Below are 25,372 nucleotides of genomic sequence, written 5' to 3'. Positions count from 1 at the left end.
GCCCCAGACTCTTGGCTTGTTTGATTCATTGAGATGATCACTGCAGGTGCCAAGCGAGTGGGCGAGATTAGATGGGCAGGTTGTAGCACATCGAAAGGGTTCCACATCCATTGCCCCCTCCCTGCCCTCCTTTCGCGAAATCCCTTCTCCAGCTTGGAGCCTCGGTGGAAAGAGTGGTGCAGAAATGCAAAACGCAGCACCTGTTGAGATTTCAGCATCGAAAGAAGGAAGCCTCAGGGCCTTGCTTGGATAAACCATGGTGCCCTCAAGTGCACAGGTTAAAGTCCACAGAGCGGTTATCCATTCAGCTAATGTGTATCTTGACATTGATTCATAACGTGGTTTGTGCTGCCCTCTGGGCCCAGAACTTACAGCTGAATCGGAAGCTCTACATGGCGAATCTTTTGCTTTGAGAGGGAAGCACCTCAAGAGCAAAGGGGCGCCTTTAACAATACTCAGTCTGTTTTATAGCAGCGGCACATTTCCCACCCGATTCCCTGGATAAGAAACAGTGGCATGCAGTGAAATTTTTCGCAGGGGAACAGTCAAGGTGTGCCAGTGTTGCATGCATTAGCTTCTTGTCTCCCTCCCTAAGCTGGGCAGAAGTTTTCCAGGATTTGGGGAGGAGGCACCAGGGTCTAATACTTTAATACTCAAATTTACCGGGAACATTCAGAGGACTAGGCTAGTCCACTAACTGCATGCCACTGATAAGAACATGCAAACCTAATCCGAACCAACCCAAACTGGACTGAGTCCATCAGTTCCAGCATCCTGTTCTCATAGTGGCATGTCAGATACCCCTGGGAAGTCTATGACTTATCATTCAATGAACAGTGCAAGTAGATAAGTAGGTACCGCTGAGGCAGGAAGGTAAACGGAATTTCCACGCGCTCTGGTTTCCGTCACGGTGTCCAGTTGCACCAGAAACAGTTCAGTCATGCTGGCCACATGACCCGGAAAGCTGTCTGTGGACAAACGCCAGCTCCCTTGGCCTGAAAGCGAGATGAGCGCCGCAACCCCAGAGTCGCCTTTGACTGAACTTAACTGTCCAGGGGTCCTTTACCTTGACCTTTTACCTTTTTATATATTCCCCTTACCTGCCTGAGCACATCCACTTTTGCCTGTGTTCAGTCTTACCTCTTCATTTCATCACCAAGCCAGGAATGTGAGAGCAACTGCTAAGTCTGAGCTACAGTTGAGACTCCGTCTTAAGCTAGACTTTGTAACTGAATTACTATTTTAAGCCTGCCTCAACAAAGCAGCTGTATCTGTTATTCTGCAACACAAACAGAGTGAGTAAATGTTATTTTCAACTTTTAGAAGACTGCTTGTGTAATTATTGTTTTAAAGGAGGGGCTGGAAAAACCAGGAGAATCCAACATCCCTTAAGGCATCCTAGATTACTTAAACAAAAAGGCTGAAACCAGCCTATCTAAGCTTCCTCCTAAGCTGAAAGCGGATGCACTCCAGCGAACTCACAAATGTGAGAAAGAAAGGAGAATATCTAATAAATATATCATCGCCTAGCATCTATACACATCCCTATAGTTACCAGTGCATGGAAGACAGGGGCTCAGTATCCTGATCCAGAAACAGCTACAGCTGACTTGCCAACCAAAGCTGGCAAATGGCACTCCTAGCCCCAGAGGTCCTATGGGTCTCTATTAAAAAGCATCTTTCTCTTGCCAGGATTCAGAGTCTGTTTACTGGTCCTCATCCAGCCCATCATTAAGTGCAGACACCTGCTTAGGGCTTGCACAGCCTTCCTTGATTCAGATGTTTCAGAGCTGGGTGTCATCTGTGTACCAAATTTCCTAAAAACCACTCCCAATGGCATCACCATTATCGCATCGCTGGGGACTAGTGAGGACAATGGGGAGTTTGGAAGAGTGTGAAACATGTTTGCATAAGCAAACGTTTGTACAAATTCCCCCGGTATGGAGTGTTTCAAGAAGTGGCAGAGAGATATTTCTAGATTTGTCTGGCAGGGCAAGAAGCCTAGAATAAAATTTAAGATATTAACTGATGCTAAAGAAAGAGGTGGATTTGCCCTGCCAGACTTAAAACTTTATTATGAATCAGCCGCTTTTTGCTGGCTGAGAGAATGGCTGCTTCTTGAAAACACTGACGTGCTGGACTTAGAAGGTTTTAACAATGTATTTGGGTGGCATGCATATCTGTGGTATGATAAGGTCAAAGCACATAAAGCGTTTAAAAACCATATTGTCAGAAAAGCACTGTTCAATGTCTGGATAAGATATAAGGACTTGCTTGAAAATAAACCCCCAAGGTGGTTGTCACCAATGGAAGCGAAGGCTCAGAAAAAGCTCAATATGGAGGCCAAATGGCCGAAATATTGGGAAATTTTGGAACAAGAGGGAGACATTTTAAAACTGCAGAGTTTTGAAAAATTAAAAAATAGAGTGAGAGACTGGCTTCATTATTACCAGATAATGGAGGCATATAATCTGGACAAAAAAATTGGCTTCCAGGTGGAAAAATCAAAATTGGAAACAGAACTGCTAGATCCCAAAATTAAGAACTTGTCAAGAATGTATAACTTGCTGTTGAAATGGAACACTTAGGATGAAATGGTGAAATCTGCTATGATTAAATGGGCACAAGATGTTGGACATAACATGATGATGGCTGACTGGGAACAGTTATGGACCACAGGTATGAAGTTCACGGCATGTAATGCTTTAAGAGAGAATATAATGAAAATGATCTACAGGTGGTACATGACACCAGTCAAGCTTGCAAAAATTTATCATTTGCCCGATAATAAATGTTGGAAATGCAAAGAGACTGAAGGTATATTCTTTCACCTTTGGTGGACATGCCCAAGGATTAAGACTTTCTGGGAGATGATCTACAATGAAATGAAGAAGGTATTTAAATATACCTTTCTGAAGAAACCAGAGGCCTTTCTCCTGGGCATGGTCGGCCAATTGGTGCCAAAGAAGGATAGACTTTTCTTTATGTATGCTACAACAGCAGCAAGAATACTTATTGCAAAGTACTGAAAGACACAAGATCTACCCACCCGGGAAGAATGGCAGATGAAGGTGATGGACTACATGGAACTGGCGGAAATGACTGGCAGAATCCGAGACCAGGGAGAAGAGTCGGTGGAGGAAGATTGGAAGAAATTTAAAGACTATCTACAGAAACATTGTAAAATTAATGAATGTTAGAAGGATGTTGGAATGAAGTTATGTGGTTAGCAGAAATGTTATAAAGGTTTAGGAAAAAATAGACTGTTAATTGGTGAAAGGAGGGAAAGTAAAGTTACATTATATTAAGATAAATTACAGGACAAAAATTGGAAAAGATGGAAAGGATTTGCTGAAATAGTTAACCGAACTAGAATACAAAAAAGGGAGGTGTGAGGAGGTCAAGGAAACAAGCAAATGAAAGATAAGTTATGGGAAGATTCGCTGTGTTTTTTAATGGATTTTATTTTTCTGTTTTCTTCTTTTTCTTTCTCTTTCTTTTTTTTCCTTATTGTGATGTGTTGTTTTGTTTTTGTTTAATATGGTGTTTTTACTTTTTCTTTTTGTAACCTTTAAAACTTTAATAAATATTATTAAAAAAACAAAACAAATTCCCCCGGTAAAGGGGAAACATGCCTTTACACTACTGAAAATGCACACCCACACACAGTACCATGAACAGTCTCAGCTCCCGTCCTTATCTCATTTCAGCCCTTTCCTCTTAACGTTATTTGACATATAGACCCTTGATTATCTTCGGAGCTTTTCACTGAAACATTTCCAAAATCCATCTCTAGCCACGGTACCCAGAGGTACGAATCACAGTTCCATTAACAAAAGCCAAACCTTGGGCTGTCTTGGCCGGAATTCTCGCATCCGGCAGGGATATGGGGCATAAATCTTTTCGTTCTGGCTCTAGTTTTGTGTTTTACATTTCAAGGTCAGTAAGGCATTAGAAAAATGCCTACTCGCTGCCATCAACCCTTTTTCATTTTTTCAAAAGTCCGCTGAAATAAATCCTGGTCTCACTTGGCAAGCAGCAGAATTAACTATACTAACAGAAACACTCGTAGGAGACAACAACCAAGCTGTTCATAAGACAGAAGATGTTCCTTCTTAACACAGGTACATCTCTGACCGCATAGAATCATAGAGTAGTCCAAGGCCCTGTGATGCAGGAATCACAGCTTCGTGTTTTGATTCTTGAAGCTACACATGTATGCAGGTCTGCGACCCACAGCACCAAATGCAACCGACCAGCCATGTGTTATGGCATGACCGGAGCTTAATTTTGGCACCACTCTGTCAGATAGCAGACATATTGAGCTCTTTGTGTGCCACTTTACATAGCCAGTGCTTTCCCTCACCCCCCAAAAATGTTTAGGGGTACTCTCATTTTGACTCAAGAAAATCAACATAAACGCTCGCTTCTGTCTGAGACTCAGGAAACACCATGACAGGGAATGAGGCCGCCATTGGGGGTAGCAATGGAACTGATGATTCACTGTGCTAGAGAAGAAACTTAAATTTTTATTTTTTTAGTTTCTTCTCCTGTTAGATTCACAAAATGTTTAGGGGTATGTGTACCCCTGCATGCCCCCCCAAAAGCACTGTACATAGCTGATGGGATATGCTCCTCACGAGTTGTACCAGCCTGTCCATATGCTGGATCCTGCCTCTCCTGGTGTGCCCCACAGAGGACCTTAAGGTCCATAAATAGCAACACCCTAGAGTTCCTGGGCCTTAAGGAAGTTAGTTTAGCCTCAACCAGAGCCAGGGCCTTTTCAGCACTGGCTCCGGCCTGGTGGAACGCTCTGTCTCATGAGACCAGGGCCCTGCAGGATCTGATTTCTTTCCGCAGGGCCTGTAAGACAGAGTTGTTCCACCTGGCCTTTGGCTTAAACTGATTCCCTCCCCCTCTTTCTTTTTCCTTTCTCCTCCTGTGAAGAGGCTGCATCCTAATGTTTTAATGTTGTATTTTAATCTTGTTTTTTTAAATTGTATTTTAATCAACTTGTTTTTATTATTGGTTATTAGCCGCCCTGAGCCCGGTCTTGGCTGGGGAGGGTGGGGTATAAATGAAATTATTTATTTATTTATTTATTTTTATTATTATTATTATTATTATTATTATTATTATTATTATTATTATTCAGGTATTTATGGCCTGGTGCAGATGTAAGTCTCAAACGAAGTATTGCGCTTGTGCCCACATGCTCCTTTCTCACGCTTCTCCTTCTCTTTTGAGGAATATATTAAGGTTTGTAAAACCACAGTGTCCTGTGAAGTCTGAAGCAGGAAACTGCGGTTTAAGCACTGCTTACCAACCAGAATATCAAGCAACCATTTATTTAAAACAAAAACAAAAAAAAAAGTCCGGTCCTGGTTTAATAACCTGCTTCATACAAAGTCATTAAACAGCAATTTCCCAGTTGGGACATCATGGGAAACCGTGAGAAATAAACCAGGATATCTTACTGGGTACATGAGGAGAGGAAGAGAGGAGAAACGAGAAGAGAGTGGATGGGCACAGTGCACATTATTTGCCTAATAAACCATTGGCCTGTGTGTAGCCAATGTGCCACAGAAGAAGACCAACCACAAGTCCTTCCAAATGTAAAAATAAGCTTGAAAAACCCTTAGCTTTCAGTACTTGCTATTGGAATGGTCCAAACTCCGTAAAGTGAGGGATGGGAAGGATCAGTGCTTTTTTTCTAAAAAAAAATTAAATTTTTAGGGGTACTCTCATTTTGACTCAAGAAAAATCACCATTTAGGAGTATGTGTACCCCTGCGTCCCCCCCAGAAAAAAAGCACTGGGAAGGATGAACCACAGCAGGTAGGCTGTGGGAAGTGGGACACTTCTCTAAGTTCAGAAATTATAATAATAGTACTCCCAGTTAGGAAAACAGAGTACAGTCTGCTCTACTTGTTACTTCCCCTACAAAAATGGCTCCTATAATGTGTTCTATTGGGGACATTGGATTTGCAAAAAATGCGCATATTGGGGGAAATTAGATATAAAAATGTGCATAGTAGAAGTTCACCCTCAAATGTGGATGAATTTCCACTAGGACTTTCTTGTATTGCAAACTGATGCAGCGATGTGGAAAACTGAATTCAAGATGGGAAGAATGAGAAACGGAGAGAAACCAAGACTGGCAGATTCATCCGTCCCTAGTCCTGTCTGTTTTGAGAGAAAGAACCTTCAGAAGAGAGAATCAGGGGTCTTGAAGCAGCCCATCATAGAACTGTAGAGTTGGAAGGGACCTTGAAGGTCATCTCGTCCAGCCCCCTGCAATGCAGGAATCTCAACCAAAGCATCCATGACAGATGGCCATCCAACCTTCTGCTTCAAAACCTCTAATGAATGCTAGAAACCAGGGTCATCCAATGCAGCTGATTGGTGGGAGAACAAGGACATACAAAAAGGAAAGGCGTATTCATGCAGTGCATAGCTGAATAATGGTGTTCATTACCATAAAATGCAGATATGACCACCAACGTAGGAGAACAGGTGAAATTCACATTCCATTGAAGTTCATGGCAAGGGACCTATTCATTCTTATGGACCTGGAATCCATTTTCAAGTTAGCAGGACTGGGAAGCAGGCTGAATGGGTGCTCAGCTCACCGGCATTTGTCCACAGACAGCTTTCTGGGTCATGTGGCCAGTATAACTAAACCGCTTCTAGCGCAACGGGACACCGTGATGGAAACCAGAGCACATGGAAATACCATTTACCTTCCTGCCACAGCAGTACCTATTTATCTACTTGCGCTGGCGTGCTTTCGAACTGCTAGGTTGGCAGGAGCTGGGACAGAGCAATGGGAGCTCACTCCGTCATGGAGATTCAAATCGCTGACCTTCTGATTGGCAAGCCCAAGAGACTCAGTGGTTTAGACCACAGCGCCACCTCACCACAACCCCAAATTTGCCTTTGACTGGACTTAACAGTCCAGGGGTCCTTCACCTTTTTTTTTACAGCTCACCTGGTCTCAGACTTCTCTACTATGATGCAATGACCTCTAAACTTATTGAGCGCTGGCACAAATGACACTCTGGCACATATTAATGTCACGTTTGTCTTCCCCGGCTTTTCCCGGAGCTTACTCCCCACAGGTTATTTTATTTTATCTTATTTCAACTCTGCCTCGGTTATCTGCTGAGTTTTATTCTGCACAGTGATTTTAATACTGATGTGGCTTCAACTGTGGCACATTATCTCGAGGCTGAGGAAATAGGTGGTGTGAAAATATTCAAAGGTCTAGCCTTTTTAAATTATAGTAATTATTTCCGAACTGGCATCTATGTATAAATATTCACACACACAAATTGTATGCAAATGGGTCCTCCTTTTCGGTGATTTCTAAGAGGCCACCCAAAGGGCAGATGATTGACAAGACACATTTCCTCCTCCACCTCCTGGAATGCCCTCCCATGTTATACACAAATGTCTTTTTTTTTTTTTTTGCTTAATGTGCTCTTCACTGCATAATGTCCCAATGGCCTTTGGAATGAACAATACAGATTCTCTCTCTCAAAATATACTTAGAGGTGTGTGGCACTATCCAATTGCCTAAGGGGAGAAATGAGCAGAAAAGGTGACCATAGGAATCTTCCTTATACTGTCATGCACTGGCTAGACAAAGAAGGGTTGTGCGGGGCAGCAGCTGGGGAACCCCCAAGGGAAACTCCAGAGAAGGAAGGCTTAGAGCCAAGGAATTGCTGGTGGGATGCTGAGGACCAGTCCAAGGGGAAAGATTGGGGAGAGGGACCGGATACTGAAGGGGCAACAGGGTTTAGTGAGCAGGGAGAGCCTGTGATAGGGAGCAGTTCAGACTTTGAGGCTGGAGCAGAGGAGGGGAGTCAAGAGGCTGCTGAAGAATCCAGGGAGTCTCCCTCTCCTGCTGTGACGATCTCCCCTCCCCACTGGTCTCTAACAACGTGCAGAATAATGAGGAGTGCAAAACAGAGGCCAGAGGTGTGCAGACACTGCTTGGGAAACATCTAGGAGAGGAGGAGCATTAGCAAGGGTGCAAAGCAGGACCTTCAGTCCTGGCAACTGTTCCACAGTGACAAGACCAACTGGGAAGTTCTGCTGAGTCATATGCTATTTCCTTGAATAAAGAGTCAACTTCACTGGAAGATCAAACCTATCCGTTCTGAAGGAAATCAGCCCTGAGTGCTCACTGGAAGGACAGATCCTGAAGCTGAGGCTCCAATACTTTGGCCACCTCATGAGAAGAGAAGACTCCCTGGAAAAGACCCTGATGCTGGGAAAGATGGAGGGCACAAGGAGAAGGGGACGGCAGAGGACGAGATGGTTGGACAGTGTTCTCAAAGCTACCAACATGAGTTTGACCAAACTGCGGGAGGCAGTGGAAGACAGGAGTGCCTGGCGTGCTCTGGGGTCACGAAGAGTCGGACACAACTAAATGACTAAACAACAACAACAATGGAGCCCTGCGTCTTTCGTGCTGACCTGCATCTGACTCCAGTCCTGACAGCTACCATGTCGGACTGTCAGTTCATCTAGCTCATGCTGCCTGCACTGGCTGGAAGCATCTCTCTATGGTTTCAGGCAGGAGTCCTTCCCGACACAGCCTGAAGATATCATGGATTGAACCTCAGACCTTCTGTATGTGGAGCCGGCAGTTTGCCATTGAATTATGTCATTGGGTATCCGTCTTTGCTTCCCCACTGAAATGTAAACAATGGAAGGGGGGGGAATGGGTCTCATCCTGCTACAATTTACACAGAGTAAACACACTGAAATTAATGGACCTGTGTTCATCATGGTCATTAATTTCAGTTGGTCTACTCTGAGGAAACATGAGTTGACTACAACCCATAATTATACCGCTGCAGGTTTGTGCCAAGAAAAGGAGATCCAGCAGCCCGCTCCACTATGAAAGCCCGTAATTTGTTTTCAGTGTGATTTCCAAGCACTTAAGCTGATATATTTGCAACTAAACAGTGTCATCCTATTTCTCTTTATTATTATTTTTTAATGCTTTCAGGGAACTGTCTAACATTTTAAAGGGAAACCTATTTCCTCATTGTGCTTGAGCCCAGCTAAAAGAAGCTTTTTTCCTCGGATTTCTTTGGCTAAGAGGCACGGCGCGTAGGAGTATGATTTGAAATTTCAGCCTCTGCAAGGCATTCAGTCGCAAAACATGTGACTCACTAGAGCTCCTTCTCAACCCCTGCAAAAAATAAAATGCAGTCCTCCCACCCGCTTCAGAGTAGAAACTCCATTTGGAGGCTTGGTGGGGCAGCCTAAGGCAAAGATTCAAGGATAAGCGGTATTCAGAGTCTGCAGCAGGACTGGGGGACCTGTATCCCTTCAGATGTTGCTGGACTATAGTGCCCATCACCTCTCACCATTGGCCATGCTGGCTGTGACTGATGGGAGTTGGAGTCCCGCAACATCCACAGGCCCGGAGATTCACTACGCAGGGATTTCACTTTCTCTGTGCATGGCATGCGATCTGAGCCATGGAAATAGCCAAAGTACAATATTTCACCAGCTTAAGGACTTCACATCCGCAGGATGCATTGAGGGTCGCTACCTTAGATGGGCTTAAGCAAGCATCACTTAATGGAGGAAAATCTATCAACCACTGTTGGCAGCTAAATGGAGCCTTTGAATTCCAGGGTATAATTAGGGATGGGACTCACTCCTCCAAATATCTGTTTGTTTAACAATTGCGGATTTTGTAGCTCACATTTGGATCATGCCAGTTCACATTTCATAGTACAGTCATACCTTTGTTGTTGAACACCATGGTACTCATCTGTTTCGGCTCCTGAACTATCAAAACCTGGAAGTGAGTGTTCTGGTTTTAGAACGTTTTTTTGGAAGCCGAACGTCCAATTGGGCTTCCATGGCTTCCGATCGGCTGCAGGAGCTTTCTGCAGCCAATCAGAAGCCGCACTTTGGTTTCTGAACATTTTGGAAGTCAAACGGGCTTCCGGAACAGATTCTGTTCGACTTCCAAGGTCCGACTGTATTAGTATGGATTCAGTCCAGCTGCAACAATATCATAACCAGGGCTTTTTTTCCAGCCAGAACTTGCTGGAACTCAGTTCCAGCACCTCTCAGGTGGGCGCCATTACCATTATAAGAGAACAAGGGAGGCATTCATGGTGAGTTCCGGCACCTCTTTTTCTAAAAAAATAGCTCTGATCATAATTGATCTCAGCTCTCCTGTGCCAAACCTGTATACTCAGAGGTAAGGTCCACTGACTGCAAGGCCGCTTACTCTTGGAGAAGTGGCATATTTGTTAAACAAACAGGCATAATTGCTGTAACAACAGTTATTCAGAGACTTTCTCAATCAGCCAGGTAAGGGAGTGGTGGGGGAAGGCGAGCTGTTGTTGTTTTTTAAAGTGAAGATTTTCTTTACTTTTGCGAGACAACAAAGCATGTTCCCTGTCAGAGAACCGTCATGGGAATTCCGAGGCAATTTTTTTTAACTGATTGCCCTTTGAAATTAATGGACCTAAGTTAGTCATTTCCATTACTTTCAGTGGGTCTGCTCTTATTATTATCATCGTTATTACCGTCAATATAAGTTTCTAAGTTTACAAGTATAAAAAACAATTACACACACATTAAAATATTGACATATATAATTACTAAAACACAATAAAACAATCTCTCAAAAGCATTAAACGTAAAAAATTAAGGCATGCAATAAAACAATGCCATTAAAACTAAGCAGCAATTAAAAGATGAAACTCAATTTGGAAAATGAAAGGAACTCCTTTGTATACTCTAGGATGAATATTGGATACAACACATAGTATAAATTCAATTTTCCATGTCTATAGTTTCCACCTCTGTGAATACATCATTCAGTTCACCTTTTCAGTGATTCTAGTGCCTTTTCCAATTAAAAGAATAAAAGATCAAAAGGATGTTGGTTTGGCTCTTATTCTTGGGGAAAGTATCCCCCTGCCCTCTGCACATAAACCATACTTCCTGAGAATCGCCTCCTGCTGCCAAGATTTACAGGTCTTTCTCAAGACCCTTGCGAACGGATCTCTGTTTCAAGGTTTTTGGTATTTTCTCCACGTTATCAGTCGCTTTCAGCTTTAACCTCCAGAGACGCAACAGCTTCCCAGCAAACGATCCGTCAGTCATGCTGAGGGAGGAACAGGTCTGCTATTTGCAACTCCATGTCATTTTAATCCACTTGTAGGGGAATTTATCACATCATCTATCTTACAGATCAGAATTTGGCCTGGCTTTCATACAGCCTCCTTTCACAGCACAGTGGAATGGCTAGAGTGCCAGATGATGGAGACCTGAGTTCAAATCCCCACTTGGCTGTGAAGCTCACGGTGTGAGCCTGTGCCAGGCACAATCTCGTAGCCTAGCCTACTTCACAAGGTTTTTGTGCGGGTAAAATGGAAGCTTTCACTTCACTTCCATACATTGTGAAAGCTGGACCATAAAGAAGGCTGATCACTGAAGAATTAATGCTTTTGAATTATGGTGCTGCAGAAGACTCTTGAGAGTCCCATGGACTGCAAGAAGATCAAACCTATCCATTCTGAAGGAAATCAGCCCTGAGTGCTCACTGGAAGGACAGATCCTGAAGCTGAGGCTCCAATACTTTGGCCACATAATGAGAAGAGAAGACTCCCTGGAAAAGACCCTGATGTTGGGAAAGATGGAGGGCAGAAGGAGAAGGGGACGACAGAGGATGAGATGGTTGGACAGTGTTCTCGAAGCTACCAGCATGAGTTTGACCAAACTGTGGGAGGCAGTGGAAGACAGACATGCCTGGCGTGCTCTGGTCCATGGGGTCACGAAGAATCGGCTGTTGAGGGGGAATTGCCAAAAGTTGCTCACCTGCGAACGATGCAACCAATCCTCTATCCCCTTGCCAACAAAAGCTGCAAATCGCCCGCCAAATTACCGCAATGACAGCCAATCAACACCTGACCTTGATGCAGCAACCAATAACACACCCAATAGTCACTGACAATCTCTGGCTCGCGGCAGCAACCAATCACATGCTCCCCCTATGCACTATATGTGTATAAGACTACCCCCCCTTAACATTATTTTTTAGTAAAAAACACCCTGGTCTTATACCTGGAAAAGTACGGTATTTTGTTTGCTGTCTCTCGTTGCTTCAGTTTTCTGCACACCGCTTAGAGATATTTTAAATATATTAAGAGGTATAGAAATCAAATAATCAATCAGTCAATCAATCAGTTCATCCATTCCTCCTCCTTGAGTGCTTTTTTGCTGGCTGGAATGTGTCCTTGAACTGGGACCATGCCTTCTGCATGCCTAGATGGAGAAACATGTCTTTAGAAAGGGTGCATGACTTGCATGTAGCCTTCTCTACCAAGGCAAGAGCCATATCTGTTGCTCCACCCACTGCTTGTCTCTGGCCATGCCCACCACTAGTACCTGGCCCTCAGGAGGACATCTATAAGGACAAGTGACCCTTGGGCTGAAAAGTCCCCCTCCTCCTCTTTCAGAGTTTTATCCTGCTTTTAGTTTGCTTTTAAGCTTGTATCACTCTCTGCTTGGATTGGTCTGCTTTCAAAAGCCTGCTATCCATTTGAATGGCACGCTCTTCCGTATGGCTCCCTTGGCAAGGAAGAAACATCTCCAGAACTTGAGGTGCAAACAGGAATTCCATATAAAGGCATAAGGATTCCTATCTTCTTCCTTCTTGGCACAGTAAAAGCCACACATAAAATGAAGTAAGAAACATCTCAGTGACTAATAAGGTCTGGATTCCAGGATGGTGTAATTTGCCCAGCTAACGAGGAATCAAATTCATTTAGTTTGAACTCAATTAGTAACCTCCTGATTTCTCCAGCAATATGTTCAGAAGGCAGCTAATTCCCCCCCCCCCCAGGAACACACTCTACTTCCTGGATCCACATCGAATGTTAACTTCCTCTTTGGTGATCGGAAGAACGTGCTGGGTGACCAACACAGTTGTCTTCAGTTGGCTTATTATATTGTTAAAAATTGGTAAGGTTAAAGTTTCAGATGTCTTTTAATAAATGCTTTTAGTAAATAATCAAAATGATAAACTGGGTAAAGCTCCTGCTAAAAGCACAACATACCATCAAACAAAATGTTACAATATGTTATTTTGCTCTTGATTTTTATTTTTTAAAAAACTCTATTTCAATTGTTCATTGCTGCAATGTTTTAATCTCTTAGTGTCTGTTTTAAAGGGTTGATTGCATAATTGTCTCCTTTGTTGCGTCTTAATTTGCTGTATTGCAATGGTGATTCTTAATTTGTTTTTACTTCACATGTCACTCAGAGGACGCCAGCAAGTGGACAGCTGATAAATTAGATTTTGTAAATATATAAGCATAGCCTTCAACATTTCACAGATGGGAGAACAAGAATCCTCTTGGAGAACCCGCTATTCTCAAACTTAGGTTCATTGCCTATGTCCCCCTTCTTTAAACATTGGGGAAGGTTCTGCCTGTCTCCTGTTTTCACTTGGTTTGGAAAACAACAACTCCTTCTTCACCGTTTAAAAAGCCAATGAGGTGTTTAATGCAATGTGTTATCAGCTTATTTTGAAGCCACGCCATACTCTGAAATAACAACTTGTGCACTTAATGTCCATGGGCAAGCGTTTATGTTTATGTGCACTAGAAACAAGTGAGAGACAAGCACAGGATGGTATTCAGCACTGTTTTTGTTGTTGTTTAGTCATTTAGTTGTGTCCGACTCTTTGTGACCCCATGGACCAGAGCACGCCAGGCACTCCTGTCTTCCACTACCTCCCGCAGTTTGGTCAAACTCATGCTGGTAGCTTCAAGAACACCATCCAACCATCTTGTCCTCTGTCGTCCCCTTCTACTTGTGCCCTCCATCTTTCCCAACATCAGGGCCTTTTCCAGGGAGTCTTCTCTTCTCATGAGGTGGCCAAAGTATTGGAGCCACAGCTTCAGGATCTGTCCTTCCAGTGAGCACTCATTCCTTCAGAATGGATAGGTTTGATCTTCTTGCAGTCCATGGGACTATCAAGAGTCTCCTCCAGCACCATAATTCAAAAGCATCAATTCTTCGGCGATCAGCCTTCTAGTCCTACTTAATTTTCCTCTCTTAATTTTCACACGCAACTCTATAGATGGGATTCACATGGTGCTGTTTTATTGGAGCCTTCCCCCAACCTAGTGATGACCTCCAGCTGTTTTGGACTACAACTCCCATCAGCTCCAGCCAGCATGGGAGTTGTTGTCCAAAACAGCTGGAAGGTTGGGAAAAGTCTATTTTATTGTATTCTTCATTTATAACCTTTTGATTGTGAGCCACTTTGGGAAGATCTTTGGTTTTGAGTAATGTAATACAAATTGCATCATCATCATCATCATCATCATCATCATTGGCCATAGCTCAGTAATAGAACATCTGCCAAGTTCAATTCCCAGCATCTTGAGGTAGATCTGGGGAAAACCCTTCCGGAAACCCTGGAGATCAGTGCCAGATTATCAAATAGTCAGAGTACGATCTGGCCTATGGGCCCCACCCCTTTTAGGGGCCCCCACGACAATGGATCAAAATAATATTGATTCAGACTTGAAAGAATTTGATTTTGGAAGAGAAACCCCCATTAACTCAGAAACCGACATCATTGTGAAGGGGTCCCCAAGATTTTGACTGCCTAGGGGCCTCCACATGGTTTAATCCAGCCCTGCTAGAGATCTGCTGCCTGCCAATATAGGCAATATGGAACTGGGTGGACCATTGGGCCTGACTCAGTATAAGGCAGCTTCTTATGCCCATATGCACATAGGAAGGGCCAGAGCTCAGTGGTAGAGCATCTGCTTTGCATGCAGAAGGTCCCAGGTTCAATCCCAGGCATCTCCTAGTAAGACTGGGAATGTCCCACATCTGACACCCTGGAGAGCTGCTGCCGGTGCAGTTCAGACAATACTGATCTTGATAGCATCTTCCTATGTTTCTATATTTCTAAGGTGAAGGAGGAGTAGAAGAGGGGATGAAAGGAAGCATATCAGCGACCCTTTGAAATAGACAGTGGGACCGCCTCTTCTCTATGGGTATCTCCTGTGGGTCTCTTAAAGGTAAAGGTAAAGGGACCCTGACCATTAGGTCCAGTCGTGGCCGACTCTGGGGTTGCAGCGCTCATCTTGCTTTATTGGCTGAGGGAGCCGCCGTACAGCTTCTGGGTCATGTGGCCAGCATGACTAAGCCGCTTCTGGCGAACCAGAGCAGCGCACGCAAACGCCGTTTACCTTCCCACCAGAGCGGTACCTATTTATCTACTTGCACTTTGATGTGCTTTCGAACTGCTAGGTTGGCAGGAGCAATGGGAGCTCACCCCGTTGTGGGGATTCAAACCGCTGACCTTCTGATCAGCAAGTCCTAGGCTCTGTGGTTTAACCCACAGCGCCACCCGTGTCCCGTCTCGATTAATTTCTTGGTGGCGCACTAGTGACTCTCTCAGGGCCCTGGAAATGATCACCGCATGAAAACATCTATTCATTTATTCTTCAAGATTCACATCCCGCTCTTTGACGAGTGCTCCCCCAACGCAGCTCTTGGCATTCATAAAATGCAATTCCATTACAAAGCCACCTAACTCGAGGAATTAAAACCGTAAAAGAAATGGGCCTGGGAGAAGAGGCAGAGGAGGCTGGGAATAAAGAGGAACAGGATTAAAAACTGAATCGGCACACATATTTTCCAACTGTCCCTATGTATCAGGGACCATCCTTATAGTACTTTCCATTACAAGTCTCTGGAAAACCATGAACCCCATTTTTGTCCCTCTTTTTGGTTCTTAGGGAGATGCCTTCTTAACACGTTGATAGTGTGAGTTGCTAGGAGCCACAGAGACAGGAAATTTAGAGCTGGAAGGGGCCACAGAGGTCATCACACTCCTTCCTTGGTGGATTAACTAAAATACAGGATACAAGCACAGCCCACCTGACAGGTGACTGTTCAGCTTCAGCTTAAGTATTTCCAGCGATGGAGTGTGCAGCTCCTCCCAAGGCAATCTGTTCCACTGTCTCCCTTCTAGGAAGTAAGGAAGGGCTGTGGCTCAGTGCTAGAACATTTGCTTTGATGCAGAAGGTCCCAAATTCAGCTCTTGGCATCTCCGAGTAGGAAAAGGAGAGACTCCTATCTGAGACCCCAAACAGCCACTGAGCTAGATAGACAAATAGTCTGACTCAATATAAGTCTGGTTCCTAGGCTCCTAGTTGATACCAAGACATCATCTCTTAAGACTGTTGTGGAAGTCCTTTTTCTCTCTCTTTTGAATTTGGTTTTGGGAGGTAATACAACAACTACTGTACAAATTAAATACAAAATGCTTTGTTCTCCCTTGGCAAACACTCCTTGCAAGTATGCAGATTTTTACTGAATTGGGATTTGGTTGTGGATATCCATTTCAGTTTCTTTTTTCTTCTCCAGTAAGGGAAAACCAACAGTAACTATCCAGTCAAAGTTTTATTGCTCCAATATAAACAAACAGCAGCGTTCCATTACACGACCCCTTACTGATCTGCACTTCCTGTTCATTGATGGGGAATAAGAGGCTTGAATCATCTCTCCTGCCTGAAGCAGTGGTCATAAACAGGCTGGATCTGCTCCCAGCTTCTGTATTCAGTCTAGCACTATATTACAACTCCTGAAAAACAGCTGATCCCATGTGTGGCTGTCAAGTGGGGCTGGCAAACAGCCCAGCTCTATTTCCCCAGCGCTATGAAGCTAGGAGAGACTCGGTTGTCTATCAAAAGACTCAAGTATGTATATATTGAATATTGCATCCCTGTTTATTCCTGCCCCATCTTCTCCTCCAGTTGTCTCCTCTGTATAAAACTTTAGATTGTGAGCAACAGACCTGTAATTGGCTAACTCTTCAGTCATGCAAAGAAATCCTTGCCAGTACCTCCTGCTACAGAATCCCATCTTAAAGATATAAAACCAGAGGAATGGAGATGCCGTAGTGTGGCGCTTGTGTGCTGGGCACCCACAGTGCGGCACCCAAGTCTGCGCCACTGTATTAGGCCTCTGCCAACCTGTCTAGGTGGTATTCCATGCAACATCCAAGATGTAGCCAGGGAGCCACAGAGCACCATAGGAGGTGATGTCCCAGAGCCAACCATCTGTTGGTTCTGTCTTATTAACCCTTTTCATTACCACAGTCTCTCACAGACAACCATATCACTTAAGGCAGTGAAGCAGTTTTACCCTTCCAATTCTTTTGGGCCGCCTAAGCCCAATCTACAAGGAGTGCACAATTACATCACAATGGGCATTCAAACAGAATCTATATCCACAATTTAATTTGTGTGGGGAAGTGCCTTCCTACCTCCATCCACTATCTTGACGATTTTACCTTTTACAACAGAAGTCAGCAAACTTTTTCAGCATGGAGCCGGTCCACTGTCCCTCAGACCTTGTGGCGGGCCGGACTATTTTTGGGGGGGGAAATCAACAAATTCCTATGCCCCAGAAATAACCCAGAGATGCATTTTAAATAAAAGGACACATTCTACTCATGTAAAAGCACACTGATTCCCGGACCGTCCATGGGCCAGACTGAGAAGGCGATTGGGCCGCATCCGGCCCCCGGGCCTTAGTTTGCCTACCCATGTTTTACAACATCTTATGAAAAGCTAGCAACAATAACTTTGAACTTACTCATTTATATGACTTACATTGTTAAGACCCAACACCCTCAAAGACAGCCAATGCAGATAAACAGATTGTTCTTCATATAGCAAGACATATATAATGGGGTTATTCATTTATATCATATACAATTTATAGGGGCACCAAGAGCTATCCTCTGCAAACACACACTCTCTCTCTCTTAAACTGAACAAGATAGAACTTTTGTTTTACATGCTATTGTTAATCCCTCCTCTTGGTAAGGGAAAACCGAAAAGAAACTCTTCTGTCAAGTACTCCTTCCAACTCAATGAAAATTCTGCTTTGTTAATTTCTCAGACAATGTGTGGTCAATACAAGTTTATTTTCTATCTGGATTATAATAGCCAGCCAGTTCTGATTTATGCATAGGTTTTGATCACAAAAGGTATGACCAAGTCTAGTTAAGAAGCTCGTTGTGTTTCTGCTAAATGTTATTTTAAAAACAAACAAACAAACAAACAGAAAAGACAACGGTTCCCAGTTCAGCTCAAGTCATTCACAAATAGTCGGATTTTTAACCCCATCTGCATCAAATGACATACTCAGTTAATTCAATGGGAACTGGATGAAGATCACAATGCCGGCAAGACCTCCTTCATTTGATTCAATTGAAGGAGTTTGCACCTGCTTTCAACATTTCCAGAAATATGAGCTATCCAACGCTTGCACAGATTTACATGCGCAATTGGTGAAAGGCCTTTTTAAAAGGTGCCCTATTAACTCACATGCTTGTACAATGCAAAACGGTCAGCACCATCTCAGGAGAGGCATTCTTCTTTCTCACACAGGAAGTGATGCTTCTTCTAAGGTTTTCCTTGGTGCAAATGTCTGTGCAATATCCAAATCCCCAAAGCTTGCTTTTAAATTCTGTACTATTTCACAGATTTGCATGTTTGATTTCACCGGCTGAACTTCACGCAACTCATTTCTTTCATTGGAGGGCCACCCTCATTTGAATAGCGCAGACTAAAAATGAGCTTTGCACTCCTATGAAAAAGGCAGCAGCTATCTGCAGATTTACTCACCTGCCCAGCAACAGGAATTCTCCAGTGAGGCCCAAGCGCCTCATAGCCATCAGCAGCCCTCGTACTGTCATGCCCTCACAGAAGCACACCACAACTCTCGCCTTGGGCAAATGGCTTCTCAGCTTCTCCAATAGCCTATCAAAGCTCTGCTCGCCGGCGTTGCTGTAGATCTTGTAGGAATGGGCGATGCAGACCCCTTCCTTGCCCGACATGTCTTTGAAAGCTTCCATTCCACTTTCGCCATAGTTTCCTGAGAGAGAAGAAGAAGAAGAAAAAAACGCACACAAAGACATTAGCAATAAGGTTCCTAAGCAGTGGTAATCTAGGCAGCGCCATCATTTTATGCAACTTTGGAACTCCTTGCCACTGCCTATCTGATAAGTGCATTCTCTGTTCTTTCCGGCACCTGCTAGTGTGGTGTAGTGGTTAGGAGCGGTAGACTTGTAATCTGGTGAACCGGGTTCGCGTCTCCGCTCCTCCACATGCAGCTGCTGGGTGACCTTGGGCTAGTCACACTTCTCTGAAGTCTCTCAGCCTCACTCACCTCACAGAGTGTTTGTTGTGGGGAGGGGAAGGGAAAGGAGAATGTTAGCCGCTTTGAGACTCCTTCGGGTAGTGATAAATCGGGATATCAAATCCAAACTGCTTCTTCCAGCAAACCTTCTAAATGGAGGGTTTTTTTTATCCCCATTGGTGTCTGTTTTGGATTTGATTTTATATACGTGCAAATGTGGTTTAAAACTGTGTTGTTGTTTTTTTAAAAATATTTTTATATGTGCAGTTGTTTTAACAGTCTATATAGAATTGTTTTTTACATATTTTTATTATATTGCAAAATGCTTCGGGGCAGTTTGTGGGAAGTGATTCATAAATGAAATAATAAGAAGGGTGTTATACAGCTAAGTTTTACTCAGACACACTGAAATGAGTGAGGTTGAGTAAGTCATTTCAATGGGTATGCTCTGAGAAAAACCTAGTTGCATACCACCTAATGATATTAGCAGTAGTAGCAGTACTGGTTCAGTGTGCAAGACCTGGGGACTTAAAACTGGATGAATCAGATTCCAGCCTTTCCTTTGCTGTAGATACATTTCAGAGATATTCAGGGAAAACGTCTGGTTTCAGCCTCATTTTCCTTCTTAAAAACAACAACAGCAACAACCACCCCGCTCACAAAGCTGTTCCGAGGAAAAAAGAAAAGGGCAATTGTGATTTTATAGCATTTCTGTTCATTTTGCAATTGCATAGGCTCCTGTGAGCTGGAACATGTACCATTATCCCAACGGGTAAAGTGCTTACATGTGTTCTCTCTGGGTCTCGCCATTCATTTCCATACATATGGCTCATTGCCATGCTACGGACTAGAGGCCAGGCAGGGTGCATCTCTGGTATCCTAATATTGCGTGCCCAGGCGGAGACCCCCCCCCCCGACCCCAGGCAACACCTGGGTGGAATAATGACTCGTGACAACGTGTTATGGGATTAAAATTGGCCACAACTTTATTAACCTTTCAGATGTAGTAAGATCTTGGCTTAAGCATTGGGCACATACCATACAGCCCTGCATATTTTACATGAACTAAACCATTCCATAATCCATGTTACACCCATCAAAACTTATTAACACTGTTGAATTTATCTTAATGCTACCTGAGTTTTTAAATGAACACAATTTTTATCCATATATTCCGTGAACATTTTCCAGTTTTCTTTAAACGCGCATTCTTCTTGTTCTCTTATTCTATATGCTAGCTGTGCGTATTCCATCAGTTTAAGTTGCCATTCTTCTTTGGTTGGGACCTCACTCATTTTCCATTGCCTTCAGATGTCTTCTAAAGACTGCAAAGTTACTTATCTCCTTGGCTCAGGGGTCGCATAACTCCATGCCCTCCAACATTTCGCCGATGAAAATAAGGGACGTGGGTGGCGCTGTGGGTTAAACCACAGAGCCTAGGACTTGCTGATCAGAAGGTCGGCGGTTCGAATCCCCGCGATGGGGTGAGCTCCCATTGCTCGGTCCCTGCTCCTGCCAACCTAGCAGTTCGAAAGCACGTCAAAGTGCAAGTAGATAAATAGGTACCACTCCAGCGGGAAGGTAAATGGTGTTTCCGTGCGCTGCTCTGGTTCGCCAGAAGTGGCTTAGTCATGCTAGCCACATGACCCAGAAGCTGTACGCCGGCTCCCTCGGCCAATAAAGTGAGATGAGCACAGCAACCCCAGAGTCGGCCACAACTGGACCTAATGGTCAGGGGTCCCTTTACCTTTACCTAAGGAAAAGCGGGAGATTCTAGGATCACATCAGAAGCTGGGATGGCTTCTGTCAATCTGGGGCTGTCCCTGGGTTTGGGATGGGAGCTGTGGCCCAACCACATATGGAGGGCCTCATTTTCTCCATCCTTCCATGACACTCAGCACCTACGGCCCAAAGCAGGGGAAAGTGCTGTTGAATTGTTGGCCTCTGAAGTGTTGAGCTCAGTAGCCGTTTCCCAAATTTCTCAGCCATTTGGGCATCAGATGAAACACAGCTGCTGCCTCTGATGTGTGAAACAGCTTGAAGCAGAGTTGCTTTCGCAAGCAGAGCGATAAGCTGCCTCACCTAAGACGAGGGGGAAGCGCTTTGGAAAGGATGAGTGCTCCTAGCGAGGTGTTATGAATTTCGGCATTGAAGGAAAAAAGAAAACAGGGGGTGGGGCTAGCCCTATCTCTTGCAGCGTAATTCCAGCCCTGAGAAAAAAGGAACCAAATTCGTTCAGTTGGGAATGGTATAGCTGCATATTGCATTTTGTGTGTTTGTGCTGGAGGGGTTGCAGAGGGAAAAAAAACACGCCACAGCATTGCAATCAAGACATCTCCGTTCCCAAATACTTGTCGTATATAAGCTATGCCTAATTAACTTCTCATCTGAATAATCCCAGCGGTGGAGGAGATTTTCTGAGAGAACATGTATATTTAATAGCAATTATGTGGGAGAGAATAATAGGGAAGGGGGAATCATTGTGGAAAAATGGACTTTCATGTGTGTTGCGGTTGTTTTCCCAAACAATGGGACGCTATTTTCAAAAGTTTCCTGCAGCGGAGGCTGGTCCATTCTGGCAAACTGTGTACTTCCCCACCAACATCAGCCTGCCCTCAGCCAAGCCTCAGATGCCTCAGTGGCGGACCTTGAGGTCTCAAATTTCAGCAGCGCCCGGTGCAGTGTCAAAATTTGGCAGCCCACCTCTCTTGCTCCTTTCTAAATAATCATAGAATCATAGAATTGTAGAGTTGGAAGGGACCCTGAGGATAATCTAGTCCAGGGGTAGGCAACCTAAGGCCCGGGGGCCGGATGAGGCCCAATTGCCTTCTCAATCCAGCCCGCAGATGGTCCGGAAATCAGCGTGTTTTTACATGAGTAGAATGTGTCCTTTTATTTCAAATGCATCTCTGGGTTATTTGTGGGGCATAGGAATTTGTTCACCCCCCCCCCCAAAAAATATAGTCCAGCCCACCACATGACATGAGCCAACAGTGTGACGCGGCAGCTAAAAAAGCCAATGCAATTCTGGGCTGCATCAATAGGAGTATAGCATCTAGATCAAGGGAAGTAATAGTGCCACTGTATTCTGCTCTGGTCAGACCTCACCTGGAGTACTGTGTCCAGTTCTGGGCACCACAGTTCAAGAAGGACACTGACAAACTGGAACGTGTCCAGAGGAGGGAAACCAAAATGGTCAAAGGCCTGGAAACAATGCCTTATGAGGAACGGCTAAGGGAGCTGGGCATGTTTAGCCTGGAGAAGAGGAGGTTAAGGGGTGATACGATAGCCATGTTCAAATATATAAAAGGATGTCACATAGAGGAGGGAGAAAGGTTGTTTTCTGCTGCTCCAGAGAAGCGGACACGGAGCAATGGATCCAAACTACAGAAAGAAGATTCCACCTAAACATTAGGAAGAACTTCCTGACAGTAAGAGCTGTTCGACAGTGGAATTTGCTGCCAAGGAGTGTGGTGGAGTCTCCTTCTTTGGAGGTCTTTAAGCAGAGGCTTGACAACCATATGTCAGGAGTGCTCTGATGGTGTTTCCTGCTTGGCAGGGGGTTGGACTCGATGGCCCATGTGGTCTCTTCCAACTCTATGATTCTATGATTCTATGGTCTGAGGAACGGTGGACCAGCCCACGGCTGAAAAAGGTTGCTGACCCCTGATCTAGTCCAACCCCCTGCAATGCAAAAGTGCAGTTGTCCCATACGGGGATTGAACCTGCAACCTTGGCATTATCAGCACCATGGTCTATCCAACTGAGCTATAGTTGTGGCATCCCTAAATCAGCCTCTGCCTTAAATCAGCCTCTGCCTGCCTACCTTCTTCTGCTACCTGTCAGTTCCCTCTGCAGTTCCATTGTTGCCTTTGTAGAACTCGACAGAGAGGAGGATTGGGACGCAACTAGAATTTGTTGTCTCTGCCTCTCATTGGGTCCGGCCAATCTTTTAGGTGACATTGCCCTGCTGTTGGTCTTTCTGCCTCCTGCCCTACCAGTTCCAATGGGCACCGGCTACTGGCAAAGTCACTTAAATAATGCAGACTAGAGAGCCCAGAAGGAAAATAAATTCCCAACAACACTTTATGGAGGAAATGAGTGCATAACTAGAAGGGGAAAGGAACAGGGAGGTTTTGTTTTTTCTTACTTCGGGCCTTGTACATAGCAGGGAAACAGCCAAACAAACAGAAAGAGGAAAAACTCACTCAGTGGATGGAACTCATAGGCACAGAAGATCCTCCAGCTTGGGTTACATTTGCCAAATTGCATGCAAGCCCAGGGGCTTTTTGGAATTCCAAACAGGGGGAATGGAGGTCAGTAATATATAGGGTGAGAGGGGTAGGAGAGAGAGAGAGATCTGCACCCATTTATCTGCAGGCAGTAGCACTACTGTGCTATTCTGTTGTGAAATTTTCTTTTCGTAAGTGGCCTTGAGTGATATTTCAGGAGGAAGTTAGGGGACAGATATTCAAAACAAATAAATAAGAAAGAAAGCAAATAAACTGCAACCCACCCACCTAAACCCCTTCAATTTGTTCGTGTCACAAAGCACTGCAGAGCAAGTCAACACCGACAGTGAAAGAAGTGCAATAGGACCTGAAGGAACGGTGATGGCAGGAAAGGGATTTTCTGCCGATATACATTTTTTCTCCATCTGATGAAATGGGGGGAAAGGAACCAGCAAACGCAATGACATTTAGACAGGTTTCTCTTTTGCATATCGCTCGTTTCAGCAAGAAGCAACTGCCTTTTCACCTACTGAAAAAGCTCTTCCAAATCTGTTAGCCTAACATGAACTGGATCAGCTCTAAAAACTTAAGAAGATTTATGGAGAGAGAGAGAGAAAGAGAGAGAGGAAGAGAGAAAGAACAGATTGTGCGCTTCCCCACCCCCTCTCTCCCCGTGATGAAATTTAATACAATCTGGCATATTACAAAGTGCCCAGAATTCCCATTTTAACAGATTCTGCACCCGTCACCTTTTGTAGTTTCCAGCAACTACTCCCCAGTGGGGATGAGGGGAGGGAATGAAGTGATCAAAACGATACTGTGTTCCATTACTTTATCCAAATGGTTAAAATGTGCAATTCCAGCCAGAAGAGGTTGGTAGTTTTGAGTGGTTCGGTTTAGAGAACGGGATTAAATGGTTTCTGCTTGGGAGACTTCAAGCAGCTCCCCAGAGACTTGTTCAGCACTGAAATTCAGTATTCAGTTTACTAGACTCGTGGGTCAGTAGGCTTGAGAATGGGCAACTGGAGCAGCAATTCCTTGTTCCCACTTGGACCATTCATTGGATAAAAATATGGGACAGTAGATAACTCAGAATGAATCCTAATGTTGTGTTCTGTTAGGGAAGAACCAACTCTCTCCTAGTTGACCTTTTCCAGTGTTCCCAATTCATCAGGAACAGCTGCTGTTCCATCATTCATGTCCCTAGTCTAGAGGTTGCAAAAGAGGCACTTGCAAAGGTGTTTCCAGGAACTGGCAAAGTTCCGTCCCAGACAGTCAGCTTGATATAAGTATTGCAGTCTTTGTGGTGTGTGGTGCAAGAATTTCTCTGGTTTGCCAATGTGTCCACTGGTTGAAAAAGTTAGGCCTCCCCTGACTTAGCCCCATCCATGCTATAACTGAAAACACTGTGGTGCCGCTTTAAACAGCCATGGCTTCCCCCAAGGAATTATGGGAGCTGTAGTTTGCTAAAGGTTCTGAGAGTTGTTAGGAGACCCCTTTCCCCCTCGCAGAGCTGCACTAGGAAGAGGTTGGGTATTGTTTTATTTTAAAAAAACCCTTCTTTCCTCTACCTCACCCCCAACTGCATGTTTAATAACATTTCAAACCTTGCTTAAGCATGCTGTTGGGAGGACAGTGAATCAGGACAGCCTCTCTCCACTCTTCTGTGGGGGCTGTGCAAGGCCCCCAGTTCAATTCAGGGCCTGGATTGGGGCAGGCCTGGGTTAGATCGGGGTAGGGGGTGGGAGACATTGCAGCTTTACTGTTATGTACTGAAGTTCTCACCCTTGGCCAGCAGGGGGATACTGTAGATAGTTATGCAAATGAAGGATCGAAAGTGACGTTCAGTGATTGGATAGTTTTAGAAAGTTGTTACAGTAATGTGGTGCTGGAGCTCTATATAAGCAGGCTGAC

General features: G+C 44.3%; 1 protein-coding gene across 5 annotated transcripts in view; it reads right to left on the bottom strand.

Moving 5' to 3' along the window:
* Positions 1-25,372, bottom strand: part of GRM5 (glutamate metabotropic receptor 5) — a 259,832-nt gene that overhangs the window by 116,702 nt on the left and 117,758 nt on the right. For all 5 annotated transcript variants that reach the window (XM_083609574.1, XM_083609575.1, XM_083609573.1 and 2 more), the window contains exon 3: positions 18,713-18,962. In XM_083609574.1, the coding sequence (XP_083465700.1) occupies positions 18,713-18,962 (250 nt within the window). The remainder of the gene's footprint in view (positions 1-18,712; positions 18,963-25,372) is intronic.

Source organism: Podarcis filfolensis (assembly GCF_964270895.1).
Source record: "Podarcis filfolensis genome assembly, chromosome: 4".
Lineage (NCBI taxonomy): Eukaryota > Metazoa > Chordata > Lepidosauria > Squamata > Lacertidae > Podarcis > Podarcis filfolensis.
The sequence above is the reverse complement of the archived record's forward strand: the minus strand, read 5'-3'. Positions and strand labels throughout refer to the sequence as shown.